This window comes from Bactrocera neohumeralis, chromosome 2 (assembly GCF_024586455.1).
Source record: "Bactrocera neohumeralis isolate Rockhampton chromosome 2, APGP_CSIRO_Bneo_wtdbg2-racon-allhic-juicebox.fasta_v2, whole genome shotgun sequence".
Taxonomy (NCBI): Eukaryota; Metazoa; Arthropoda; class Insecta; order Diptera; family Tephritidae; genus Bactrocera; species Bactrocera neohumeralis.
Window position 1 is genome coordinate 12649520 of NC_065919.1, and position 16065 is coordinate 12665584.

A 16065-nucleotide genomic window follows, 5' to 3' on the forward strand; every position below is an offset into this window, starting at 1 on the left:
TTTTGTATTTTTTATTTTGTTATGAATGAATAAATCATAAGTCTGAAATTTGAAACTTATTGCATTATTTTTGAATATTTTTTTGCGCGTATATTTTGTTATACGCGATATTTTTTATATTTGGAACCAATTCGTCAGTTAATATTGGAAAAGTAACCATTTTTACGCGATTTTTTTTATGCGATTAGTGGCAGAACCAAAAATTTCATTTAATTATACCTTTAATGTGTAATTTGGTCGAACTGCCCTAGAGCACTGTAATGTATTTAAGATAATAGTTCCGTGGGGGCTTTGGTTTAAAAGAGTGCAACATGATATCAAAAAATGTAATGCGGATATTAATTTTTTATTAGACCTTGAGCTAACATTTTTCTATAGACCTTGATCTAAACATCATACATATTTCTAATATAATCCTTGGGTTGAAGTTTTTCACATCAACTAAATATAATAAAAATCTTTGGTTATGTTTATCTCACATATAGATATGTATGTACATACATACATATACTTATATCATTTGAGGATGACTTCAATATCATTTTCGCTAATGCGTAGCAAAATCTAGTAATAAAGTCAAGTGAGTCTATGACCTGTAGTATAAGTTAATTTAATACCAAATTTAATTGTAATCCATTGACGATGTCGTCGAATAATGAATTTTGAATTCTTTCGAAACATTTGTAATATAGGTTCCGAGCTACCTCATCACCAATTTTCAGAAAAATCGTTTCAGCCGTTCTTGAGTTATAAATATACACAAATTTTCGGAAAATTTCATATCGTTTTAGCAGTGACCGAATGAGTTTTTTTCATAAATATACACATTTTCGAAAAATTGCGAAATCGAGGGCGATTTTGCAAAAAAGGCCGCCGTTCCATGCCGACCTTCTTCAAGAATAAAAGGATTTTCACGTCTTTTCGTGCTGTGGTTCGGGCGTTATGCGCGGTCATACCAATATAGCGTTTCATTTTTATGTATAAGATTATACTTTTTAGAAATTCAAAGCAATTTCATTGTTATTAGTGTAATTGAAAAGCACAACAGTCTAAATTTGATCCCGCTGCAACGCTGAAGTATCAGCCATTTAACCATAACCTATAATTGAAAAGCAATGGATCTAACCATTGAATCCGTTTCGAACGAAAAATTGGTGATTCGAGCTTCTGTTGATGAGCGAGTTGCAGAAGTTTAAAAAATGAGACATTGGTAAGTATTTATGTGATAAAATTGCAAACAACGTCACAAATTATGTTTAAATGTGTATTTTAGAGATGAGAGAGAGATACACACCAACAAAGATCAGTTTGAAACACATACTGAAGGGATTTTTATGAAGATGGAAAATGGTACGAAAAATTAACAAGCAATTATGTATATTATCAGTTCATTTAAAGGTTAGTACAGATTTTAAGTTCACAATTCAAATTAAATTTCTGGAACAGAGAGTGGATCCTACAGCCCAATAAGTGGTCCGATTACGCCCATTCTACGAACTCGTTATTTTTGTTTTGCCAAGGAACGCGCATGCTTAGTTTCATCAAGATATCTCGTTTTTTACTCAATTCGCAGTTTGCACCCACCCAAGCGTATTTTTATTCGGCCAAGGACTGTAAGGCATTATTCAAAATTACTTCAAGAATGTTTTCAGGAGATTCAACAACAATAGGAGTAACCGCTTATATGGGTATGTTTGCAAATGCTATAAAAGTTTGATAGTTTGGTTTTTCGCTCATAACGAGCTGTGTTCCACACTCTGAAAACGTTCTAACGTTCTAACGTTCTTGGACCAAAATCAATTTTCATATATTATAAATCCGGCTAAGCAAATTTCATTACCCACCCGTAATCTGTCATAGCAGCATTTGATGGGGTAAATTCTCGCGGCTACTTCTACGTGAGCAGCTGTTGACCAAGTGGATTTTCGCCGAAAAATGCGACTTAGAGAATCACGTGCCTTTTTAGAAGTTCGATTTATGGAAGGAAATTTGTAGGAACTCTGACTTCTATTGCAAATTCAAGAGTTCAAGTCATGGAGAACTTCGTGCTATGGAAGATATGCATTTAATGGGTGTTTTCACTTTTCTAGCCTCCTTCCACAAATCACTTGGGACACTTTATTTATACAAATGCTATATATCGTCACCTAAAATGCAAAATAACGTATCATCAAAAACTTCGAAATTGAGTGCTTCGTTGATTACGATCCACTACTTCAAATTACATACATATGTCCAACATTTTAAAGTTCTGCTATCAGATACTCGTATAACCTAGTTTTAACCAATATTTAAATTTTGTTTCACTTATGTTTCATTTTATTACGTGTTTCATTCCTTCCTCTGTAAATTTCCGAAAATGTTGTTACGTTATTTTGCATTTCAGATGACGTTATATATATAAGTACATACATATATACACATGTTTATGTATAAATATTAACGTCGAGCCCCAAGCCTCACTCAGCGACAGAATCTTCAAAATGACTAAGTGAGTTGTGTTCCTTGTATTTTGCAGTTAGCAATGAATGCAACAAATCGTTGTAATTCAGTTAAGTGGTGGAACGTCTGCTTTATACTTTAATATGATTACATATGTACATACATATGTATGTACATATATGTATATGCATATTTATTATTTATTAGCAAATTTAGCTTTTTTATGCTTTTACGGTTTCTATTTGTGGGTTCGTCGTGCTTTTCATGCACTTTGTTCTCTTATTGGCACAAACTATTTTGCTTTTACTTTTTCTAATTCACTTACGCACTATTTTTATTTTACTTTAGCAACATGTTGCTACAGAGTATAATATTTTGTTCACTTAACGTATCACCTAAAAAAACAGCGAGGAAATATAGGGTTATATGTGTATATATATGTATGTATATGTATGTAAATATGTATATCAGGATGACATGATGAGTTGAAATCCGGTTGGCAAACAATTTTTAAAAAGTGTACGTGGCCCCGCCCTCTCCTAAACCATTAAAGCTATAGCAACCAAATTCATCTAGCACAAATATTTTAAGAACTCCTACCAACATTGTGAATATTGATGAAATCGGATGGTAACCCCCTCACTTCCCATATAACGGTATTGCTAACAATACTAAAAGCACGATAATTGAGTAGCTAAATACACCAGAGACATTAAATTTTACTTTCGAGATGTTATGAGAGGCCTTTAATACAGCCTAGGTCAAAATTGGGCCACTTTTAGGTGAAATCACACATCTGGAGACCTGTCGAAGGAATTTCAACAAAATTTGGTACGTGACATCCCTCTGGCATTTTTGTAGAAAATGAGTGAAATCGGATTACAGCCACGCCTACTTCCCGTAGAACACAATTCTAAATTCCATTTGAAACTCTCACTTTCTAGTATACAAATCAATAATGAATTAATATATCAGAATAAAATTTGGCTTTATTCGGGCATTTGAGATGAGCCACCTTATGATTAGAAATTACGTAAATCGCACCAAAACTGTTCAAGCCCCTAGGTACTGAATATTGCATAGACCCTGTGCTTATAGTTAGTTGACTTTCTAACGAAAATATCGATAAATGTTTGGGATATATAATGGAAATTCTGAGAGAATCCCTTCCTGATAGTAGTATGTATGTGTGCTACAAATATGTTAAATCGGGTCAATACTTCCCTTAGCCCCGATATGCCTAATATCAAGGTTTTCGCACTTCCAGGCGACTTCATACCGCACATATCGACCAATATGTGAGTTATCTTAATAAAATTGAGAGAGCGTGTTTTTCTTATAACGGTGCACATTTGTGCTCACAATAAATAAAATCGGGTGAAAACTCGCCCTAGACCCCATACTTATGTAATTCACCAGCCTTATGTACTTGAAGATTGTTCCCTGGCTTTAAGGGAGCTTCAAAAAATCGATTTTTTTTTTTTTTGCTTAAATCTCTTTAAAAATAATGTAAGAATATGTCCCCAAAGTTACAGATGGAAATTCGAAATATTTTCGAAGCTAGAAGGGAAATAGTGACCGAGCATCTAGCAGATATATGAGCGCTTGAGCACAAAGCGAAAACTTTGACGCGCGATTTCTCGGTTTTTCATTTCAACGATTTTTCTTAATTGGCGCGCAGGAAAGAAAAAAAACTAAACCTCGTATGGAATTGGGGCAAAGTTTATTATCTTTGGCATTAAATTATCTGCTATTTAAACTAAAAAAACTAAGAAAAGTTAAGTTTGAACAAATTTTTAAACAACATAAAGTCAATTTTTTTTTGTCAAATCCACCTTTTTTCAATTTATAAAAAATTTGTAAAATTTTACACTTTTTTTGGAATTTTTTTAGTTTAACTAGAAGATAAATTATTAAAAAATATGAATCTCTTTGAATTTTTTATTTCCAGCAGAAATTGCGACTTGCATCCTGCTCGCCGTCCGACAAATGCACATGCGAGATGCATCGGCCAATTGCTTCCCAAAGGCGGAATATCAAAAATTTCGTATCCAAAAAATTTGTGAATGATGCTTAAATATATAACTATAAACCCTTGAAATTTCGCTTTAATCAATTATTTCTTTCCCAAAAAAAGCTTCAGCTTCAAAAAAATAGATTTTTTTAAGCCTCTAAAGCAGGCTACCCCCTTAATCCTTACAAGTTGCAAATAGTCGGTTATACCCGGACTTAACTCTTCCTTACTTATGTTTCTATTATTATTATTATTTCGAAGTCAGCACTTATTCAATTAAACTGCCCTCACACGATTGTTCTGCTAATATTTATTTTCTTAGAAATCCGCACTATGCTCACTGCAGTCGCCGCTTGGTGAATACAAGTTTTACAAGAAATATACATACAATACATAAATGCATGCGATGCAGTCTACCCACATAAATATTGTTACCTGCCGGCTCCATAAAGCCATTGCTTTAAACTTTAAACTCAGTTAATGTTATATGTACATCAAATGTAGCGCCATTCATACAAGGGCCTCATATGAAAATTCTGTGTTGCTCATACGGCATGGTAATGTTTGCATGCTCAACTTCAACTGTTGCTGAATTTACGTTGGATAATTTTTTTGGGCAAAAACTCTAAATTCAGCGGGCGTTTGCAAAAACAATCTACTTGGGGAAATAACAGCCACCCTAATGTACATATGTATGTATATACATGTATGTATACATTGTCATAAATGCATGTATGCATATGTAAATTATATGGCGTTCGCAAGCATACATATACGATACGATGACTTGCAAGTAAAATATTCTGTTTGGTTATCAAATTAATTATGTACATATGTATGTATGTATATAGTATGTAACTAGTACATATCCAATAAACCGCGTGCATTCCAATAATAAAATTTTTACAAATTAACATATACATACATATGTATGTAAACATAAGCATTTACATAGATACATATATATATGTATAGATATAGATATATGTATGTATGTACATATATGTATTTATGTTATCTAACTGATGATTGTTTTCAGCATTAATTTAATGATATTCTTATATGTACATTTTTATATGCCATACCAAGGATAGGTGCCCCTGTATACCCCCTAGAAAAGTCTGTGTGGTGAATAAAGTAAAAAAAAAAAAAAACTGAGTACCACAGCAATTAAATTATGCCCACGCGTTGACTCCTATGGCAATTTTTTCGCAATAAAATACTTATGTATTTGATAATAAATTTCTTGATCAACGCGGTGGTAATCACAAATTAAACACAAGAGCACTCATAAACAAGAAAAAACTTTATCTTTGGTTGTAAATAAGCTTTATTATTACCCCTGACAAAAAAGTTCTCATACAAGATTTCGGTTTTTCAATATGTATGGTAGCTATGTACATATGTATATGCTATACTAGTCCGATCAAAACAATTTGTTCAGTAATTCAATTGGACAATAATCCATGCCAAGTTTCGGAAGATATCTTCTCAAATAAAATATAGGCAGCTACATACTTACATATGTATATGTATGTAATAATGCTCCCATATCGGCGGTCCCGACAAATGATTGGCTTCTTGGGAGCGTAGTGAAAATTTTCAAATCTGTAGGTATTATAAAAACACAGACTGACATCGATCTAATTGAAATAGTCCTCTGCTATTACATGACATAGACGAGAACATTTGGCGGTTAAACTTAAAACTACAACACCAGATAGATAGATATAATTTAAGCTTTGCACCGGGACATAAGTTTTATTGTGGACACCTCTTTGTCGCAACAACTCACATAAACTCAGCACACTGATAAATTCAGTATACTGCTGGGTGTTATTAAAGCGATGTGATCCCTAATCGGATACTTAGATCCAAGGGCTTCCGTTCCCTCGACAGTCGGGTCTATATAACCGGAACGGACCCGGATTCTTTATCCGTTCAAGGACTGTCAACACGGCAGAATTCTGCCGCTACAGCAACAACAACAACATCCAAGAGCTTTGATTTTGCATCTACAGTCTGCTGTGCAGTCTAGCGTCAGGTGATCGGGCGTTTTCGGCTCCATATCGCAGAACCGACAGTTTGAACAAGGGTTGGACGCAAATTACAATGCGGCAGGTAGCCGAAATTTGTACCTCGGAACGTGAAATGCGCTTTTACACCTTGTGAGGTCGTAAGAATCCCTTAACAATTTTGCCTGGCGCATACCTGTGAGTTCCAGCCAGTACTTTTTCGTGCTCACTCTCTTCTCCTTATGAAACAACTCCTTTATGTTATGAGAACCAACCACAATTCAGTGTTTCGATCCCACCATTCTAGTAGCAGCTGCACAGCGGACAAACTCGTCAGCTAGTTCATTGCCGTCCATACCAGTGTGATCTGGCACCTAGCTAAGCTGCACTTGGTTGCGATCTGTCGGACTATTCAGCTGTTCTATGCACTCCTGCACCAATAGTGATTTAATCTCATAAACTGAAAACACCTTAAGTGCCGCTTGACAATCATTGACTATTGCGATACATTACTACAACTCCAAAAATAACATACTTAGTATGTATGTAAATATTTTTTTTTCTGCCAAAAAATTGTACTAATATTATAAATTAAAAATTATAGGAAATGGGTATTCATTTTACCAAACTATAAATTTAATGAAATTTTGAGTAGATCTGAACCGTTGGCTCTACATACATACATACATATGTATGTAACCGGAACCAAAACGCATTTTTATCCGATCAGAACTGTCAACTCGCCAGCATTCTTCTAAGTTACTTTAGGTATATATTTTCTGTTGATACAAAAAAAAAAACTTGAGATCCGGCAACAAGAGGGGCAGAAATTTGTATGGGTATGTTTGCAAATACTATAAAAGTTTGATAGTTTTGGTTTTCCGCTCATGACGAGCGGTGTTCTAAACTTTGAAATCTAACGTTCTTGGGTTGACGTCATTTTATAATTTGACTCTTTATTACATTTATTTGTTCTTCAATGATTTCATTGCAGTTTGTAAGTGGAAATATTATTAAACATTTGATTTAGTAGAACTTCTTTTTAGGAAGTTGTAAAAAAAATATTCTTTGATGGCTGAAAAGAGGATTCCTAGTATCATGCGTATATGCGTTTTATGTACATATGAACAGAAAAAACATTTACATATACAATTCACAGTAACACAATTAAATAAATTTTAATTTTAAAAACCTTTTAACTCTTAGAGTACACAATATCTTATAAGTGAAATAAAAAAATATGTAATGAATATGACAACTTGAGCGATAGCGCAAAATTGAAATTGTATGTAAGTAATTGCATTTTTCCAAGAATTCCAATATTTCCTTCACCTCTTTAATTTATGTCAATATATGCACTTGTCATATCTGAGAGCATTTAACAGCAACGGTAACGGTAAATATTTTACATTTGTCTACATATGTATGTATGTATGTATACATATATGTATGTACATATATGTATATAAATATGTAAAATAATAAATAAAATGCATTTAATGGGTGCATTCACTTTTCTAACCTCCTTTCATAAACTACTTGGGTAAACTTATTCGCTTTCATTTCGCAATACATTTGTACAAAAATGGTATGCACACATATGTACGTATGTGTGTATGTATGTACAGCACCAACCCTCACTCCGCGATAGAATCTTCAAAATGACTAAGTGAGTTGTGTTCTTTGTATTTTGCAGTTAGTATTGAATGCAATGAATTGTTGTAATTCAGTTAAGTGGTGGAACATCTGCTTCATACTTTAATATGATTACATATTAATACATATGTATATACATATATTATTTACTAGCATATTTACCTTTTTTATGTTTTTACGGTTTCTATTTGTGGGTTCGTCGTGTTTTCATGCACTTTGTTCTTTTATTGGCACAAACTATTTTGCTTTTACTTTTTGTAAATCGGTTACGCACTATTTTTATTTTATTATAATTTTTTTCGAATCGAAGTCATCACTTCATATCAAATTAAACTGCATTCTCGCGATTGTTCTGCGAATATTTTCTTAGAAATCAGCACTATGCTCACTGCAGACACCGCTTGCTGAATACAAGTTTTAAAAAAACTATATGTACATACAATACATCCAGACATACATATACATATATGCGATGCCGTTGGGCCGGCTACATATGTAAATATTGTTGTCCTACACTCTTCTGTAGACAATATTTATTACCTGCCGCTACCGCTTGATTTCAATTGACAGCAAATTAAGTGGAAGCAGTGAAGCAACCCAATATTGACTCAAATATGTTGGTATGTACATATGTATGTATGTATGTATATAATAGTAAATACATATCATATATTTGGTTCAAATGCTTAAAGTTATGCCTTCACACATTTGCAAATACATTCATCCTTGTGTACGAATAAATATTTAAATATGATTACTGACGTTCATAAATTGGACAAAAAAGTAATAAGAAAAAATTATGTTCACTGATTTCCACTCATTTTCCATTTGTGCGCGGTCAGCGAAACAGACATTGGCGCATGCAGTGCCGGCTACGCCTCACAAGAATTCGTTGAGGATGGCGTGAGCACATTATTTATTATGTGTTAGTATGTACATATATGTACATACATACATATGCATGTGTCTAAAAATCAAAGCGATAGCGACCAAACGCGAATTGCCAATTGCATTCTTATGGAAAGAAATATGTGGTACTCAACGCTGCTGTACTTCTGCCTTAACCACAACTTTTTGCAAAGGAAACACAAATCAAAACATAAACGCGCAAATTGGTTGTAACACCTTAAGAAGATTATGTAGTGTATTCTATCAATTTCAATTGGATTGGATTGTGCGTATGTCGGTTTGACCAAATAATGATGTTTCACTCTAAATTTAGCAATTTTATTTCGACCTCTCGATTATTCAGCATTGCGCTTTAACTTTTTTCTACTTGTTATACAATTTAGCTCATTAATTGAACTCTGCAATTTTATGCAAACACAAATGATATTATCACATTAGCACGTCACATAATACGCACCATACGGTAAAACTAATGACACACCACAAAAGACGAGCACACTCTGTCTACTTAGAAAGCAGAAGCGAAATAACGCAAATAGAAAACTGTTTTTTGGCAATGGACCCGGCAAATGTTATGCACACCTACAAGTAATGGCAAACACTTTTATGTACATATGCATATAATCACAAGTACATAGTACTACGTGTTCATTAGCCAAAATGGGTAGGTTCTTATTTGTTGTTTTATTATTATTTCGCCTTACATCAATAACTGTCACAAATTGCACTAAACTGGTGCTTTTCCGCACTTCCGTTTCCTCGTCCCTTTTTTCACTAACACCACAAAATGCATTTACTATATATACGTAAATATGTACTTGTGTTTCAACATATGTACATACATATATACTTTTTCGCGAAAATCATCATACACCAAAATAAGAAAACAAAAAACCAAAAAAATAAATAAATAATGAAATCAGCAAAGTAGCTATTCTTATTTTCGCAAATTTTTCAAATTTAACCGCGTACACATCTTTCTAGCAGCCGCACACAGAGAATACTGAAAGAGAAATACTCACGAAAATGACAACGTACCAGCCCCAATTGCCGGTAATTCCATCGGCGGAAGCAACTGTAGCGCCAAACTGATACAACATACAGTGGTGCGCCACTAAACAAATATGCCATAAATAGTAGAGAGTATCTCAGTTTTTGTTTGACCTATTGGACTTATTTTAATTTTTTTTTCAAAATTCTTTCATTCATGTCGTTTGTGTTAGTTACACGTTATATATTAGTTACTTTTTCGCTCTAAAATATGATTTTACCACAAATGTTGTATTATCGATCTCTGAAATGTGCTTTATAGTGTTATTTTGAGCAATATTCCATATATTTAAAAAAACGATTATCCGTTTTATTTATTATAAATAATGAGAGCGCTTACATATAAACATTTTATCGATAATTTCAAATCGTTTTCCATAGTGATGGCAAATTATCGGTAGTTTTACCGTGCGATTCTGTACTGTCTCAAGTCTCTAAATTTGAGATTTTGAGTTAGAGACAATTTTTGAGACTTGAGACGATTTTGCTATTCTGTAAGTGACAGTCACAAAATCTATTACATTTCATTATTCAGAGATGTTTTTAAACTTGAATGAAAATAAATATGTCGATAACAAATATTAAATTTTCTATAACATAGTCAAAAAACATAATTATCAATAAAAGTAAAAATATATGTTGACTTTGTTTCATAATATTTACGAAATTTATGTAAAATTGATTTATTTTTAACCTTTTCGTGTTTGAGTTGCTAACAAAATAGACAATCGATTTATATCTATGATGATCTCTATTCAGTATATTCAAAATGGCAGACAAGAGATGTTTTGTTTTTAAACAAGTTTGAATTTTGAAAATAAACTGTTTATGAATAGTAACTAGTCACAAATTGAGATTTTACCTCAAAATGTCTCAAATAGAGATATTAAATTTTCTATAAATACATATGTCGAAAAAACATATTTTATCAAGTCAAAAAACATAAATCAATAAAAATATGTTGACTTTGTTTCATAATATTTACGAAATTTATGTAAAATTGATTTATTTTTAATCCTTTCGTGTTTGAGTTGCTTACAAAATATAAAAAAAACGACAATCGATTAATATCTATGATGATCTCTATTCAGTATATTCAAAATAGCAGACAAGAGTTGTTTTTAGTTTTGTGACTTGCTATCAGGTCTCAAATTTGAGGCAATAGTTTGGGACTAATGCTAGAGACTGTTTAGTGAATCTAGTCACAAATTGAAACTTTATCTCAAAATGTCTCAAATAGAGACTAGAGACTGGTTACAGAATCCCGCTATTAATATATGCAAGGGCTAGTCATATATTCCGGCAGTATGCTCCATGCCATAACTTCGATTGTTTGTATACATTTACTGTTAACTGTATTTGTTTTTTAAAATTGTTTTAATTTCTTTAAGATTTAATTTTTATACCCTGAACAGGGTTTGTTAAATTTGGCTCCAAGTTTGTAACATACCAAAGGAAACAATGGAGCCTCGTTTTCGATCTTTGTGTACGTCACATAGTTTTGAGACTTTGGTTTGGAAGTATGCACACACCCATGAAGCCGCTCATTTGACCAAACCGCCGATATCAGACCATTATAGCACTGCAATTCAATGACACCGTACAATCTCCGAACATATTGTTCAGATCGGACAACTATTGCATACAGCTGCAATAAAACTGACAACTGTCAATATCTTGACGATCGATTTAATGGTAGCTTACCTTTATAATTGTTTAATAGAAATATTTCTATAAAGTTTTAATATAATGTTTGTTCGACATGAAACATTTGAAATAACTTTGGTTCGTGCAAGTGAGTTTTCTTGTATTAAATACCCTCTAGTTTCCGATACGGCTTAGTGCTAATTTTATAATTAACACTGATTTCAGATACAATACTTCGCTATTTTGGTTGTTGTTGAAGTGGCAGAAAAAATTGCTTAAATAATTCTGAGGAATGCTGCCTAATCATTCATTGGCTGGATAAAAATCCGCGTACATCCCGGTTACGATCTCCCCGACTGTCGGATGTAGAAATAATCAATTTATACCAATTTCAGCTAACAATCACTGCACACTTTCAGTTGTATTTTACATTTTTTTATTATTTCACTTTTAAATACAAAAACGAAACATCCCTACGAATAAAGATCACCGAGGTATCCGTTTAGGCAACCAAAGCCGAAGCGGTGCTGGATTCGTATTTCCAGTTGGGTGGCAGAACACTCTTTGTTTTATAGTAACGAGCCAAACGGTGGATTCTTGACTCAACCAGAATCAAACGGAATTTACCATCCTTATCCTTGCGATTACGCTCCAAATGCTTGCGGATAGCAACAGCCTTCTTGATCATGTGGTACAAATCCTCAGGGATGTCGGGTTTCAAACCAACAGATTTCATGATACGCAGAATTTTGTTACCATTGACGAAGCGTACCTGCGCAACACCATGCGAATCACGAAGAATGATACCTGTAGCACAAATAAGAAATTAGCAGAGTCCCACAATTATAATTTCGAGTCTCATGTTATACTAACCGATCTTGGAAGGAGTCATGCCCTTTTTGCCCAATTTTTTGATGTGTTCTTTCACATCCTCGGCATTCAATTTCAGCCATGAAGGCACCGTCCGTCTGTAGGGAAGCGCTGATTGGGAAATACCCTTACTGTTTAATAACAATCAAAAGTGACACATGTAAAAGAAAAAAATATTTATTAGTAAATATAACACCAAGTGTTAGGAAGATTTCAGTAAACCAGCGAACGCCACATGGGCGCACTAGCAACATAAGATTTTTACGCAACATCATCTTCTATTAGAACTTTCACATACAAAATATAAAGCACAAGGAAATAATACACTGTTAAAAAAATAGATTTGCCCAAAAATTATTATAAATTATAGTTAAAAACGAATTTTTACCCAGGAGCGTGCATACGACCCATCTTTACAGATTTTTATTCTACACCAAAAAGAAAGAACGAAACGGAAGTGGAGACTCATCATATTAATGGCCGCTACAATGCCGCCAACATAAGAAAAATAACCAAAGTCAAATGTTAAGTATGAACGGTACAGAAGGTCCAGTATTTAAAAGAAATGTGTCTATTTTATATATGCGGCAAAGTTTTTTGTTCATAAATAAATGCGATAGCTAATCGCTAAATCTTCTTTGAAATTTTTGTGTTTTTGCCATTTACCATGCCATATTATAAGTACTATTCTTTGTACGGTACTATTATTTAATTATTTTTAATTTTAATTCTTCAAAATATAGAAGTCTTGATTAGTCACCCTGCTGGGAGACCTTTCGCAGTGCTGTCAACAAACGAATATGATCTCTCCTAAATTTCTCTCCAACAAACTCACACATTCAATTTATCGGCTTATTTCTCTGTACGTATACGTTAAACTAACAAACACTACAACAATAAATGCACACGCTTACAATTTGCTGCAGAAAAATGAAAATGGCTGAGTTTGTGTGAAGAAACTTTACTGCATTAAAAAATTTCCTCAAATATTTGTAGAAAAACTGGTGTAAAAATACTAAATTATGAAAAAAAATATTTTGCCACTCCAAATGCGCATTGTGAAATTAAAAAGTGTTAAAATTTAAACGCACAACAATAGAAAAGAGCGTTTGAAAAAGTGCATATTTTTCTCGCTTAGAACAAGATAAATTGCAAAGATAGAATTTACGTATACAGAGGCCATAGCCATCAACTGTCAGTGAAAAAAGTATTACTCAATAGAGGTTTAATTAATTAATGGAACTATAATTTGAAAGCAAATTATCAAACTTTTAATTGAGTTTTGTAATATAAAATTACATTTGTGAAGTACTATCAAAATAGAAAAGGGACAAATTTTATTTAGCCCTATTCGTGTAACGCATACACAAAATAAAATAACTAAATAGCTCAAACGAAAAAGGGCATACCTATGTAGTTTGCTAATTTAATATCTATGTACATACCATTGTATTGTATATTGCAATAATTTAGAATGGCCGCCGATTCTGGTGATAGTGATATTGACCCACGTCCTTCGTGTAGCCAAAATCGACGTGTAACTCGAGGAAATACCAATCATGGTGGTGGTAATTGTACTGAAAGCAGGAAAGGTAGAAAACGTCGCATCGTCATGCGCATCGAGTTTGATGACAGTGGTGAAGATAGTTCTTCGGCTTCAGAAGTGTCGGGCGGAGATGGTAAAGTAGAAAACGGCAATAATAGTCAGCCACCATCATTTTCCACTATACCGCGAAGAACTCGTCAAAATAGTAGGCCTCTTGGAGGAAAAATGCCCATCAAAAATGATGGTTCCGATGATTCGGATGACATACGTAGAAACAATACGCAGCGTCTTCGGAAGAGGCGTACAAATACGCTTAACATGGATGGAAGCGATTCGGATGAGTCTTCAAGTGGTAGTGAGGTAATGGATTATTTTTCGTTTATTAAAAAGTTGTTCAAAACATACATATATAAATGTATATGTATAAGACAGAAATGTATTGCTTTGATATTGGATATGTGTGTATTGCGCATTGTCGTCCATTTTTATACATAGTTATAAAAGTACACATTTTGCTACTGTCTAACCTAAAGTAATCGCTATAGAATAAATAACGTTTTCGTCCAATGAATTCTGACATCGTAAGTTATGGCAAATATCCATATAAAAATGTTTATTAAAATGATGTTTTTGGATAAATATAATTAAAATATTTTCAAACATTTAAATACTTTATTGGTACATACTATATAAACTATTTACTACGCATACAAACATTAGGTTCAAAGCATTGATATACTTATTTATTTAGTGTTAATAAAAGTATTAACATTTGATTTGAAAATTAAACGGTATACCGTTGTGTTTTCAAAAAATTTTTATGTATATTTTGAATAAGAGCAAACACCTTAATTAAGTAAATAAAAAATAATCATTCATTTATAGTATTTATATGCAATATACATGTTTTTAATTTTATATATATAATATTTACACTTAATTTTATTAAAATTTAGATATGTTTTAACCAATATACCTAAAAGTTAGTATATATTTTTAAAGTATATACATACATAGCTGTTATTGTTGAAGTTTCTTCCTTTTATGGAAATATGACAAGAAATTGTTCATAAGGCCGAATGTACATAATGATGGTCAGAATACTGCTGTTTTCAAGGGAAGAAGAATACTACCATATACATACATATGTGAATTGATTCATAGATATATAATAAAAACAGCAGTCTCGCTACAATTTGTTTTGGAAGTTCTTAAAAAATTAATTAATTTTAATTTTTCTTAATTTTCAAAGGATTTGCATATACGTACATACATTTAGGCATTAAAAATAATAGTAGCTATAATTCAGCTAAGTAAAAAGTTTATTATCATTTAAATCTTAAAGATTTTCATAGCAAAATTAATTTAAGTTTATGAGAACTAATTACAAATTTAGTAGCGTCCCATTTTTGGTTATAACTGCGGCACATCGCCGATGCATTGAGTCAATGATTTTTCACATCGTTCATTTGGTATTGATTTCCATGCACGCTCAAGAGTTTCTCAAAGTTGATTATTGTTAGTTGGATTAGCATCGGCAACTGAATCCTTTAGGTCGTACCACAAATTTTCTAAAGTGTTGAGATTTGGAGATTGTGCTTACTCCATGACCTTATTTCTATTTTTCTGAATTGTCTTGTATTGTTGAAAGACGCAAAGGAACGTCATTTAACATTACTTCCTGCAAAAATCGAACCTACGCAGTACGATTTATGGTTTCCTTAATCTAATATATCGGTCCAACTCCATTAAATGAATAACATGATCATGATGATTTTAAATCATTTCGAATCATCTTCGGTCAACAACCAATTAAATTTTAAAACTTTTTATACGTTTTGGCTTTTGAAATATTTTTTTTTTATAAGATCGCAGTGCTTACCTCATTCCAATGGTGCCAAATTTGAATCAAATTT

General features: G+C 32.7%; 3 protein-coding genes across 7 annotated transcripts in view; 1 reads left to right on the forward strand and 2 right to left on the reverse strand.

The window, feature by feature from the left end:
* LOC126767109 (probable multidrug resistance-associated protein lethal(2)03659) overlaps window positions 1–10040 on the reverse strand; it is a 40088-nt gene extending 30048 nt beyond the window's left edge. Inside the window, exons 1-2 of one of the 5 annotated variants that reach the window (XM_050484722.1) lie at window positions 9879–10040; window positions 8290–8531 (exon numbers count right to left, since the gene is read on the reverse strand). The gene's annotated coding sequence lies outside the window, so the exon portion shown is untranslated. Of the gene's footprint in view, window positions 1–8289; window positions 8554–9493; window positions 9685–9740 lie in introns of those variants that run through there. The other 4 variants (XM_050484732.1, XM_050484717.1, XM_050484735.1 and 1 more) reach the window with 4 other exon arrangements.
* A 2112-nt stretch (window positions 10041–12152) lies between these two features.
* On the reverse strand, window positions 12153–13067 carry LOC126762061 (40S ribosomal protein S13). Its single transcript, XM_050478546.1, has 3 exons — window positions 12992–13067; window positions 12607–12734; window positions 12153–12540 (listed from the first exon to the last, which is right to left on the reverse strand). Exons 1-3 carry the CDS (start codon window positions 13012–13014, stop codon window positions 12236–12238), a joined length of 456 nt encoding a protein of 151 aa, XP_050334503.1. The 5' UTR covers window positions 13015–13067; the 3' UTR covers window positions 12153–12235.
* Window positions 13068–13514: 447 nt separating this feature from the next.
* Window positions 13515–16065, forward strand: part of LOC126751538 (serine/arginine repetitive matrix protein 2) — a 32334-nt gene continuing 29783 nt past the window's right edge. Inside the window, 1 exon segment of the mRNA XM_050461889.1 lies at window positions 13515–14509. Coding sequence (XP_050317846.1) covers window positions 14078–14509 — 432 coding nt within the window. The 5' untranslated portion in view covers window positions 13515–14077.

Coding starts and splice junctions, on each gene's coding strand:
- LOC126762061 (XM_050478546.1), bottom strand. CDS start 13,014: ATGGGTCGTATGCACGCTCCTGG. Junction 12,735..12,991: donor GGTCGTATGCACGCTCCTGG/GTAAAAATTCGT, acceptor GTTATTAAACAG/TAAGGGTATTTCCCAATCAG. Junction 12,541..12,606: donor CATGACTCCTTCCAAGATCG/GTTAGTATAACA, acceptor TTTGTGCTACAG/GTATCATTCTTCGTGATTCG.